Source organism: Tamandua tetradactyla, chromosome Y (assembly GCF_023851605.1).
Source record: "Tamandua tetradactyla isolate mTamTet1 chromosome Y, mTamTet1.pri, whole genome shotgun sequence".
Lineage (NCBI taxonomy): Eukaryota > Metazoa > Chordata > Mammalia > Pilosa > Myrmecophagidae > Tamandua > Tamandua tetradactyla.
The window spans coordinates 16,022,841-16,036,481 of NC_135354.1; the positions used below are offsets into that span (position 1 = coordinate 16,022,841).

Below are 13,641 nucleotides of genomic sequence, written 5' to 3' on the forward strand. Positions count from 1 at the left end.
TTACCATACCCTCATCCTTTTTTAAAAATGTAAGAGACTAACAGTTCCAAATTTTGTTGAGTGTGTAGAAGAGTGGGAACTCTCCTTCATTGCTGGTGGGAATATGACTTGGTTCAAAACATCTAGGAAACGTCTGGGAAGTTCATCAACTTAAATAAATCAGCTATGGATATCTATCTTACTCTTTCACTAGAGTATTTTCTAGATGGAGCAATTATTTTCAGGTTAATAAACCTAATACTTGAAAAATTCTTTAAACACCAACTTCTGTTGTACATACTGTATGTACATTGACTCATAATCCTTATGCACCTTAACTCATTTAACCCTTATAATATCTCAGGGAGCTGAGCATCATCATTACTGTCATTCATATCATCATCATCTTTTTCATCTTCACTGCTATCATTATTATCAATATCATCAATAACAAATAATAAAGGTGGGGAAATTGAGACCAAGACAGTAAAATAAATTGTACAAAGTGAGGGCTAGGAAATAGTGGAGATGGGAGTCACATCTGGATAGTTTGCCTTTAGAGGTCATGTTTTTTTTTTTTGTTTAATTGTTGTATGGGTTCCATTCAGGGAGCTTGAATGGACAAATTCTAGTTTGGGCTATTACAACTAAAGCTGCTCTTTGGTTTGATCCTTGCGTCCTTTAAGTATTTCCTAAGCGCTGGCATTTTAAAATATCACAAGTTATCTATCAGAAACCTAAATGCAAACTTAATGAAATAGTCTAGATTTTCATTTAAAATCACAGAGAAAGTAGAACACTTGCTATCAGTATTGCTTAAAATTTATCTTAGAGGCAAAAATACAAATATCAAAATACACAATTATCCATCTGGAAAGAGCAAAACATTCAACCACAAAAATTACAACCAAAAATAGGTTAAGAAAATAATCTGATTTTAAAATGAACAACAACAAAATCACACACCATAACCACTGAGGCTTAAAATATGCACAGCTGCAATTCTTCTCCTGGATATGTACTCTACGGAGATTTACATAATTGCTCTCCCATTCACACACATAAAAATGTTCAAAGAGCACCTCATGAAATTTGCATATAACTTAAAATGTAAAACTAACAGTTTATCCCCTACCCCACCCCCAGAACATCTCTTTTGGTCACATTATTTAAATATGCCCATGGTTAAGCTAACTAAGCTATCCATTACTGATGGTCCATTATTCGTGGATTGTTTTCTTAAATAAAAAAAAATTAAGGAAAAAACAAAACAATGCCTCAAACATTAAAACCTGGGCTCTATTATAGTAGGTGTTTTCATTGCTATTTCATAAAATTAAGCAGACTGGGTGATGGTGGTCTGTTCCCCCTGATTACTGAATAGTTCAGTTTCTCAACTCTGCCTCTGCTTTCCAATCTATATTTAAAGTTAGGCTTTAAAGAGCAACGTAAAACCATGGTTCTGTTACAAAAACAAAAGTGAAAACAAAATTTTAAGATTTTACTTTACCAGATGGATGTTACAACTGCTTCAGAGGAAATGTGAAAGAGCACAGATTTACTTGGAGTAAAGAAATTGAGTTGAATTGATATTAAATAACCAGTGGAACCAAAACTCGTTTTTCCAAAATGGTGAGGGGAGTCGACGAAAACTGTCACAGGAAACAAGAGTTTACACACCTACTTATGCACAGTTTATAGGGAGGCACAAAGTAGCTCAAAGATTAAAGGGCAGGTGCTCCTAGAAGTGGACGTCTGTAAGGGACCGAGTTCTAAGACACACAGTTTTCCGCCAAAGCACAACTTTTTTTTTTTCACGGCATAATTTTTGGCGGTGTTTTCTCGCCACTACCTTTTTTACTGTATTTGGAATAAAGAGCGGTTTTGGGGTACTTATCAAGTTAGCGGCGCATACTGTTAAAAAGGCATAAGCATAGGTTGAATCACTTCAGACCGCCCTATATCTGTCCTGAAGTTACCAACTTTATTTCGAAATGAAAGTTAAAAATGAAATACGGGCATAATTGAGTTGAATAGAGCCTTTGTTAGGAAGACTAGGGAAATCAATGTCTGATTTCCTAATGAGCGAGAGGAAGTTCTGGTTGTAAATCACGGAAAACAGAAGAGTGGACGTGAGTCTGCACAAGCAATGTTACCCGATTGTCATGCAGACCTGATGAGTCGCCGTGGTTGTCCTGTCGCAGCAACGAGCTGGCTGTATTCCTGGACGGCGAGTAGCTTGGCTGGTCCTTCAACCGTAAATGTGTGGTCTTGGCACAGCTGCAAGTGTATAACCTTTGCACCGCGTTCACCTCGCTACACACTGCGGGTATCTTAGCCTTACGACGAGGTCGGTACTTATAGTTCGGGTATTTCTCTCTGTGCAAGGTCTGTAGTCTCTGTGCCTCCTCGAAGAATGGCCGTTTTTCGTCATCTGTAAGCGTTTTCCACAGGTATCCCAGCCGTTTGCTGATCTCCGCGTTGTGCATTTTGGGATTCTCCAGAGCGATCTTGCGCCTCTGGTCGCGAGACCACACCATAAAGGCGTTCATGGGTCGCTTGACGCGCTTTCTGCTCTCTCTACCATACTGATCGTTTGACTGAAAATTGTCAATGTCAGGAAACGAAGAGATTTCCCCCGTGAGCAAATTTTGTTGTTGTGCTGCTGGACTGTACTCACTTTTCAATAATTTAAACATAGCGGAAACGTAGAGTGCACCCGTCACTATGGGAAAAGGGTGGAGGTAGTAGCGAGGAGAAGCTGGGAGAAGAAAGATGTGAAGGTGTAGTAAGACTTCACAAAATTATTGTACCATTCAAAGGTTATTTCTACCAGGAATACTCTTATTACAATAACTCTTGGAATGAAATATTCATTTCTCCGCCCCCAACATTTCTCCCTTATTCACCCCGCCCCCGGCCGTCTGCCATCCTCCTAAACTGCAGATTATCACCAAAACATCCTAATACAATAATGACACACAGCTTGTGTGCCCTATTTCTATTCCATCAGACTGAAGACCCTAACTCTCTCCTTAAATTTACCAAATGAAATTAATTGCTAATTAAGTTGTATATTACCTTAATCTAAGGATGAGGGTACAGGAGAGAAAATTATTATAGCATTTTTAACTGTACCCATTTTTGTGAATTTCACCTTTAAAAACCAGATTATGGGGTGCATGGGTACTTTAGTGGTAGAATTCCCCGCTGGCCATGCCAGATACCTGGGTTGCATTCTCGACCAAAGCACTCCCCCAAACAAGCAAGCAAGCAACCAACCAAACAAACATGCAACCAATGATACTGCATTGACAGGATACTCAAATGGAAAAAGAATGAAATGTGACCTCCACCACACAGCACACACAAAAGAAGGAAAAAATGTTCTAAAATTGATCATGGGAATATATGCACAGCTATCATGATAATACTATGAAACACCTGGAATGGTTTCTGTGGTATGGGAAGATGTATCAACAAAATTTCATTTAAAAGAAAGCAAGCTTAAAAGAGTTGTTCATCCTGTTAGCATTCACACACACACACAGAATTTGAAATTGAATTTATAGTAATCTTTGTTTTATTAATATTTATGGCTAGTTAAATAATTGAAAACTCTATGTCAATTTTCCATTAAGGAAAATCATTGAGATTTCCATTCTGTTATCTATGCTAACTACTGAAGATCAGTATAACCATGTGTTTAACTGGAAAATCATTGAGATTTCCTTTCTGTTATCTATGCTAACTACTAAAGATCAGTATAACCATGTGTTTAACAGCTTTCTGCTGATCAATTTCTGAAGTAACTAATATTAAATGTTTAAAATATTTTTCCATTAGAAGGAAAAGAGATGACCTTGTTCCTCAAACAGTTGCAATGAAGTTTTAAGACAATACTAAAATAACACTAAATGTTATAAATGCAGAAAGCTATAATTTTTAAGTCCCTTGCTTCTTCACTTCCACATAACCAATGATGATAAAAGCAAAGCACTTTACATATCTAAATTAAATTCCCAGCTGATGTAATAAATTGCAGGCACCAACTTACCATCTCTTGCATTATACTGCAACCTTCCTGGAAGTAAGAGAACATGTCCCCAAAATAAATCATGAAGCCATGATTAATGGTCTTTGATGAATAAATTAGGAGAAAAGTTCCCCAAACAAGTCTTAAAATCATATATGCAAATGTTGAGAAGCAACTTTTGGTTATTCAAAACACAGCCTATTGAAACTAAAAATAAAGTCTCACCAAGGCTGAACAATGCCAGAATTACTTAGTAAAATATTTTCTTAATTCCTCAGTATATGCAAATAATCCACATAACTGATCTGATTTACTCAATAAATTCTATTACATTAAGATAGAAAGTCCAAAGACTTTATTCAGTCTAAAGATAACTATGAATCTTTAAATTGTATCCTAGTCATCTCATAAAGTTCAGTATTCAAGAAATATATAAAATTGGAATATACTGATACTGGACCCACTTTAAAATGTCTCTAAGAACCTAAAGTTTATATTACATTCACACAAAGAAAAGTTTCCTAGACATAAAAGTTATTTAATACATTAGGAAATAATATACCATTTCAAACTTTAAAATAAAAAAAGCAAGAGGGATACATAAACCAATTCATAGATGAATCTTGGAAGCCTTATGTTAAATAAGAGAAGACTGATACAAAAGGTCCAATTTTGTATGGTTCCATTTATCAAAACATTCAAAATAGGCAAATCCACAGAGACAGGAAGCAAATTAGTGATTGACGAAGAGCCCAGGAAAGGAAGAAATGGTGACTGATTCCCTATAAGGGTCATGGACAGTCCGTTTGGTGTGATAAAAATGTTTTGTTAGCTTGTGAGAGGTGATGGTTGCATTACATATTGTCTGTACTGTGTGCCACTGAATTGTACACTTTACAATGATCTAATATTATGTGTGTGTTTTGCCTCCATTTTAAAAAGCTTGAGGTTGATAAAATGAAATGCCTTTTGGTATTCAGTAAGAAAGAAAAAGAACCTGTATGTGTGTATGTATGTGTGTATTATCTGTATCTCTCTCTATACCTGTTATCTCTCATGTGTGTATACCCATAGACAAATATATATGTACGTGCATATATTCCAAGAGTCTTATCAGCTAACCTTTACATTTCCTGTATATATTTCTCATTGTGTATTTCCCCCTCCACTAAAAATGTATTTAAATGATGTAATAAAGCAGTTTAAAATTTAAGATAATTGAAAATTTGTTTTAATGAATATCTAATTCTCTTTGGGACTTTGCAGTCAAACGTTCTTTGGGTCTTTTTTTTTTTTTCTCCTTTTTAAATCTTCCTGGATTCTTAGAACAAATAAAAATCTTAACTCAGAATTTGATATGAAACATTCTCTTAGTAGTTCAGTTGCAAGTTAATGCTCAGTTATTAAATTACTATGTTCTACTGTTCCAAGGATTTGCTCAGATAAATATCACAGTCTCTGATCCATTTAAACATCAGTTTCATAGGTGTCTCCTTCCCAGGGTGGGGTGGGGATGGGATACTTAATTAATCAACACTCAACAGCAACAATAAAAACAAAATCTACATGAAAACAAAACTGAAATGTTTCAAAAGCATAACATTGTGTTTAGTTTACAACTTTTAAAACATGCTGCTTCTTCTCTAACCTCCACTGAAAATTTTCTTTCTTTTAATAAATTAATCATCTGGCAATTTGCTTTTTCCAAAATACAGAAATTGCCTCTTGAAATAAGGTCATAATCTTTGAGCACATGTTCCTGGAGAATTATTCCATATCCACTTTGACTGATTGTATTTAAACCATGTCTCTGCTAGCCTGTCCTAAATTATGGAAACTGATAGCTTTTGTTACACAATTCAAATCCTGTCCTTCACTTTGAAACATGCAGGTGGCCTCACTCCGTTCTTACAGTTTCTGATTCACAGTTCCTTGTAGTTAGCTCAGATATTGCATATCTTAGCCTCTAAGATAAAGGTTGTTCTGGATGTCCTCTTGCTCTTTTCCAGGGATCTCCCCTCTGTTCATTTCTGTCCAAGGTTAACTACACTCCCGGTTCACCAGTGAGCCAACAGCTGTTTGACCAAGCATAGAGCAATTGTATCTAATCAACAGTTTTTAAAGAAATTCCTCGGAAGAGTTCTGTTATGCTCTGAGTACATATTTTTTTCTCGTTTTGTTGTGTTAAGATCAGAGACCATTTTCACTTGGTTTCTAATTTTTTGAAAGCACTTTTGGTCACTGTCCAGAACTTGAGCAACTTTAATGGGTATTTTCTCAGTTAGAGATTTTATTTTTCCGTACTTAACGGTAAGGACTTACTATACTTACTGGAGCTGTCATACACTGCACAAACACTTTACCAATGTTGCTCTTATATTTGAATTTATCATGTATTATGGCTTAAGTTGCAAAATAATAATGTAATCACTATGTACATCATCATAATGCGCATTCCTGTTTATAACTCATTTGAATGAAAATGGCTTTATTATTTTACAAGCTAGAAAATGTTGTCTGCCTGTGGAATAGCCTTTATATAGAAATCGTAATAGGTATTTGATAATCAAAAAGGAAATATCTGAGCAATTACGAGCTTTTCACATTTTCATCTATCTAGGAATTACACCTTATTTAAGATTTGATTAGAAATCAGCTAAACCTATCACTGAGTCTGGTGATAATTCAGTGGCAAGGCTAATCATCTTTCTAATCTCTTCTATGGTGGCTATTAGTTTATATTCTGTGGCAAAAGCAATTCTTAATTCAATTTGCAAGCAATTTCAGTGGAGTATAGTTATAGCTTATATATAATGTACTTATTACAAATTCCTTGTAATTAACTCCTTTATCTCTATGTTGGGTACAACCAATGTCCCGTTACTAAGATCATGTGTATTTGCTCTATCTACACTGGCAAGGGATTTATTTAATACTACAAGCTTTTTAGTTAAATAGGATTCTTTCTCTAATGTTCAATTAGCAGCGAATTCTTTGTTTTTTTTAGCAAAGTATATGTATCCAAACCTGTACGATAAAAGAGATAGGGATGAAGAATATGAAAGTTGTTGGATGTAATCAAATTATAAATAGGTTCATATATGATGAGTAATCCGCTGTACTACATCTACTTAAAGTGTTTATCATCAGCAAGTGTTGGGGCCCAGAAGCATGTCTCTGACTGTTGGCAAAGCCACATCAGAATAGCCTTGGAAGCACAGCCCCTTGGTCTCCTGTGAAATGAGGTCCAGCCTGTATGCACCTTATCCAATCTGGCCTTACTGTGGGAAAGTTCTGCCTTTGAAGTTTCAGGCAGGTTGGTCAATGCTCATTCTGCTCTCAAGGACGCTGACTCTGGAGCCCAAACAGAGCTGTATAGAAAACATTCTGATAAGTAATAAATGGTTCCTGGGACAGGAACTGTGAACCAAACTCTGTAGCTTTGCAGGCATGACAGATGTTAAAAATAATCTTCCTTTGTTATACCCCCTAAAGTAGTTACCATGTAAGAGCGCAATAAATATGTGGACGTCAGTTTATTTGGTACTCTTGCTCCTGATGAGCTTGAGTCCCCTGGTCTCACTTAACTAACTTCTTCTGGCTGTCATTTCTTAATCCTGCATGGTGCCCCTTCTTCTCCCCTGTTCCCTAGGGAAATCCTTGCAAGCAAAGATGTAGGAGAAGTATGAAGAGGCAGCACACACAACCCAGTGTAAATTCAAATTTACATTATTATTAAAAATTATCGTACGTACATATGTTTTGTATTTTTCCCAAACTTTCTGAAGTATTATGGGTGCAGGTGTTAGCCAAGCCTTCTACCAAAAAGATTCAGCAAAATATCTCCTCAATTGGTACAGAGATTCAGCAGAATGTCTCCTCAATTGGTACAGAGAAGTCAATGCTGTCCAAGCTTAAACAAGGAATGTATCTTGGTCTGTACATTATTTTGTTATTTTGTGGTTTCTGTGCCTACATGTGTTGAAAGCTGGGCAAACTTGGGTTGTTTGCACACCACAGAGTTAAAGGGAACATTGGCTTACAGAGCTTTGGCTGTCACAGTGGGGAAAGGTAAAGCCAACATTTATTGAGAGTTGGAGGTTTGGTTTAAGAACAGTTTTTCAGTGGATAGAGCAAAGGGATAAGAAGAAGGATTTTATTAGGATAGCGTAAAGATCAGAATACAACAAGGCTGGGATTGATGATGACAGCAAGGTGATAATTTTGAAGCCAGGAATTGCAGAGTGTAATAATAACTCTGACTTATAAGTCACCTTTTATGTGTAGCATGTTCATAATAGTAGAAAATTGGGATGCCTTGAAAGCTAACCATTTGCTTGGTATTATATATTAGGTACCTTTCATATATTATGTTTTAAAAATTCCTTACATTGGGGGAAGAGAGAAATGAAACAAAATAAAGTGTCAGTGACTGAGAGATTCCAAACAGAGTCAAGAGGTTATCCTGGATTATATGGATATCCCTTTTTAGTTTTTAAGGTGAATTAGAGAGGAAAGTACCTGAAACTGTAGAGCTGTGCTCCAGTAGCCATGTTTCTTGAAGATGATATTCTCATGATGTAGCAATGTGACTGTGGAAAGATGCTAAACTTCACTAGCTATTAAGGAAATGCAAATCAAAACCTTATCTCGCACCTACAACAATGGCTATTATCAGAAATAAACAAACAAAAAACAGAACTATAAGTGCTAGAGAGGATATGTAGAAAGAGGTGCACTTACTCACTATTGGTGGGAATGCAGAATGGTGAGACCAGTCTGAAAGGCAGTTTGGTGCTTCCTCAGGAAGTTAAATATAGAACTGCCATATGATCCAGCTTTTACAGTCCCAGTTTTTATCATCTATCCTTCCCTCTGGCATCATACACGACCCTAGTTTTCCTTTTAGATCCATACTCACAGTTAGCTTTGTTGTCATGCTTACAATATTGTGGCTCCATCACGCAGTATTGTGCTATCCATTACTGAATTTACCAAGAATACTGTTGAACGTTCTGTACTTCTTCAGCAACAAATTCCCAATCTTTACCATCTTATTTTTTGATAACCAATATTCTAAACTTTTAACTCTCAAAGTTTGCCTGTTATACTTGATTCATTTAGTGGGACCATACAGTATTTGCCCTTTTGTTTCTGGCTTATTTTGTAGTGAAATGTAGTCAAGCTTCATCCATGTTGTCACATGCATCATGATTTTATTCTGTCTTCCACTCTATGTGCAAACCAGTTTGTTCATATACTCATCCACAGTTTGTTTATAAACTTGTCCAAATAAACAGATTTGGTCTGTTTCCATCTCTTGGCAATTTGAATAATGCTATTATAAACATCAGTGTGCTTATGTTCATTTGTGTTCCTGCTTTCAATAGTGGGACTGCTGGAGTACATGGAATAATACAGATTTGTGAGGTACAAGCACAAGGAATGAATTGTAGTATTCTTGTCTAAATGAAGAAAATATTGACAGAATTTAAAATATTAACCATATTCACCACTGCAAAAATTATTTCATTGAGTTTTTCTAAAAAGATGATCAAATATTAATATTATTTTTGACTAAAAATCAATTTAAAAAGCAGTTATTTTAAAAATAAAAAGCTTCAGGGCTGGTCACAGTGGCTCAGCAGGCAGAGTTCTTGCCTGCCATGCTGAAGGTCTGGGTTCGCTTCCTGGTGCCTGCCCATGTACCAAAAAAAAAATGTAAAAGAATAAATGTGCATTTTTTACAAAAATAAAAAATAAAAAGGTTCACCTGAAACTCCTTCTATCAAAATCTTTATTGATCTTTGCTGATGCCACCTCTCAAGTTTCCATATAATAAATGACCTAACTAAATTTTAAGTTATTGATAAGTGAAAATTTTACCTTTTATAAACAATTTTCAGATCTCACCACATAAGAAAGCTGCATATTTTAGGTTTACATGCTAAAACAGTCTGAATAAGTTCTCTTGTGATATTTTACTTCTTTTTGTCTGATAGTAGGACATACCATTTCTGCACTTGAAGCTTTCCTTTATGAATAAAAAGCAGCATAAACTATATCTGTTGAGATAAAAAAAAAAGATTACATGTAATATTTTGTTTTAATAGCAAGATTAAAAGACATTTTATTTTTACAGATGCTTTTTTAGGGAAACGAACGGCACTTAACTCACAAATGGTAAGTAGTGATCAGGATTCCTTTAATAAATGTATATAATGAGGTTTTCCTTAATCAATATAGCAGAAAATTTTTCTAGAAAAATCTTCTAACAATATGCAACCCTCCTACCCCATCCAGTCTCACTTACATTTGGAAAGTATATGGGGAAAAAGAGAAAAATTTGAAGTCAAAATTTTAAGAAAGAAAATTCTTGCAATTTAAAGAACTATTTTGTACACCAGGAATATATGCCACACTTTCTATTTGTGTAAAAAGAATACTGTATCTATAGTTAGCAGTAACATAGAAATAATCTTTAATTAATTATAACAAAGGCAATCACCAAAGCTAAATGTCAGTAAGAGGGGGATATAAAGGAGAGATATGGAGTTTTTTTCTCTTCTTGTTTTCTTCAGAAGAAATGGGAATGTTCTCATAAAGATTATGATGCTGAATTCATAACTATGTGATTATACCAAGAGACATTAATTGTATACTTAGGATGAATTTTATGGTATGTGAATTAAACACTATAAAAATATTGTAAAATATTGTAGATATCAACTGCTGTAGCAACATTTAAAAGGAACACGGGACTATCATTTTCCATTCTAAGGCTGTTCTGGTTACAGGGTGAATTATTTAAAGACTGCTATCACTTAATGCTAGCATATTTCAGTTAATGCTATCAAATTTTAAGCAAAATAAAAAATATACATCACCAACCAAAAGATCCCATAAAATACACTTTTCTTTTTTTTATACCATTTTTTTAAACAGTTTTTATTCACACACTGTACAATTGATTCTAAATATACAATCAATCAATGGCTCTTTGTATAATCACATAGTTATGCATTCCTCATCACTTTTAATATGTGAACATTCTCACTTCTTCCAAAAGAAATACCATACCCTTTATATCCTCTTATTATTGACAGCTAGCTTTGGTATGGTGACTTTGTTATAATTAATGAAAGAATATTACAACATTACTGTTAACTACAGACCTTAGTTTGTAAGAGAATATTAATTTTGTTTTGAATTAATTTTCTATTTTTATTTTTTTAATTTTTAATTTTATAATGTAACATATATACAAAGCAAAGAAAGGCAAAAGCAATAATTTTCAAAGCATTTGTCAACAATTAGTTACAGGACAGTTCCCAGAGTTTGTCTTGGGCTACTATATCACCATTTCAGATTTTCTCTTCTAGCTGCTCCGAAACATTTACCACTTTTTGTTTACTCATTCATCTATTTTTTTTCTTTTTTTTTAAAATTTTTTATTAATGAAAAAAAATTACAAGAAAGAAACACAAACACTCCCAACACATACACTGAGCAATTCACAATATCATCACATAGTTGCATATCCATCATCATGATCATTTCTTGGAACATCTCCAGCAATTCGGAAAAAGAAATAAAAAGACAACAGAAAAATAACAACAAAAACAGAAAAAGAAAAAAAGAATTTTACATACCATACCCCTTACCTCTCCCTTTCATTGATCACTAGCATTTCAAACTTAAATTTATTTTAACATTTGTTCCACCTATTATTTATTTTTATTCGGTATGTTCTACTCATCTGTTGACAAGGCAGATAAAAGGAGCATCAGACACAAGGTTTTCACAATCACACAGTAACACTGTGACAGCTGTATCATTATACAATCATCCTCAAGAAACATGGCTACTGGGACACAGCTCTGCATTTTCAGGCACTTCCATCCAGGCTCTCCATTACATCCTAGGCACCTGACTCTTTTTTTTTTTTTTTTTTTAGAAATCATACCATTCTACATATGCAATCAGTAATTCTTAACAGCATCACATAGATGCATGATCATCGTTTCTTAGTACATTTGCATCGGTTTAGAAGAACTAGCAACACAACAGAAAAAGATATAGAACGTTAATATAGAGAAAAAAATAAAAGTAATAATAATAGTAAAAACAAAACAAAAACAACCAGACAGACAAAAACAAACAAAACAACAACAACAACAAAAAAAAAACCTATAGCTCAGATGCAGCTTCATTCAGTGTTTTAACATGATTACTTTACAATTAGGTATTATTGTCCTGTCCATTTTTGAGTTTATGTATCTAGTCCTGTTGCACAGTCTGTATCCCTTCAGCTCCAATTACCCATTATCTTACCCTGTTTCTACCTCCTGCTGGACTCTGTTACCAATGACATATTCCAAGTTTATTCTCGAATGTCGGTTCACATCAGTGGGACCATACAGTATTTTTCCTTTAGGTTTTGGCTAGACTCACTCAGCATAATGTTCTCTAGGTCCATCCATGTTATTACATGCTTCATAAGTTTATCCTGTCTTAAAGCTGCATAATATTTCATCATATGTATATACTACAGTGTATATACTACAGTTTGTTTAGCCACTCGTCTGTTGATGGACATTTTGGCTGTTTCCATCTCTTTGCAATTGTAAATAACGCTGCTATAAATATTGGTGTGCAAATGTCCGTTTGTGTCCTTGCCCTTAATTCCTTTGAGTAGATACCCAGCAATGGTATTGCTGGGTCGTATGGCAATTCTATATTCAGCTTTTTGAGGAACCACCAAACTGCCTTCCACAGTGGTTGCACCATTTGACATTCCCACCGACAGTGGATAAGTGTGCCTCTTTCTCCGCATCCTCTCCAGCATTTGTCATTTTCTGTTTTGTTGATAGTGGCCATTCTGGTGGGTGTGAGATGATATCTCATTGTGATTTTGATTTGCATTTCTCTAATGGCAGGGACATTGAGCATCTCTTCATGTGCCTTTTGGCCATTTGTATTTCCTCTTCTGATAGGTGTCTGTTCAAGTCTTTTTCCCATTTTGTAACTGGGTTGGCTGTCTTTTTGTTGTTGTTGAGTTGAACAATCTCTTTATTAATTCTGGATACTAGACCTTTATCTGATATGTCATTTCCAAATATTGTCTCCCATTGTGTAGGCTGTCTTTCTACTTTCTTGATGAAGTTCTTTGATGCACAAAGGTGTTTAATTTTGAGGAGCTCCCATTTATTTATTTCCTTCTTCAGTGCTCTTACTTTAGGTTTAAGGTCCATAAAACCGCCTCCAATTGTAAGTTTCATAAGATATCTCCCTACATTTTCCTCTAACTGTTTTATGGTCTTAGACCTGATGTTTAGATCTTTGGTCCATTTTGAGTTAACTTTTGTATAGGGTGTGAGATATGGGTCTTCTTTCATTCTTTTGCATATGGATATCCAGTTCTCTAGGCACCATTTATTGAAGAGACTGTTCTGTCCCAGGTGAGTTGGCTTGACTGCCTTATCAAAGATCAAATGTCCATAGATGAGAGGGTCTATATCTGAGCACTCTATTCGATTCCATTGGTCGATATATCTATCTTTATGCCAATACCATGCTGTTTTGACCACTGTGGCTTCATAATACGCCTTAAAGTCAGGCAGCGC

The 13,641-nt window shown here is 35.0% G+C and overlaps 1 protein-coding gene across 1 annotated transcript in view; it reads right to left on the minus strand.

Annotated features, from left to right (window-relative positions):
- SRY (sex determining region Y) overlaps positions 1–13,641 on the minus strand; it is a 143,321-nt gene that overhangs the window by 66,739 nt on the left and 62,941 nt on the right. Inside the window, exon 2 of the mRNA XM_077147135.1 lies at positions 2,153–2,773. Coding sequence (XP_077003250.1) covers positions 2,153–2,773 — 621 coding nt within the window. The remainder of the gene's footprint in view (positions 1–2,152; positions 2,774–13,641) is intronic.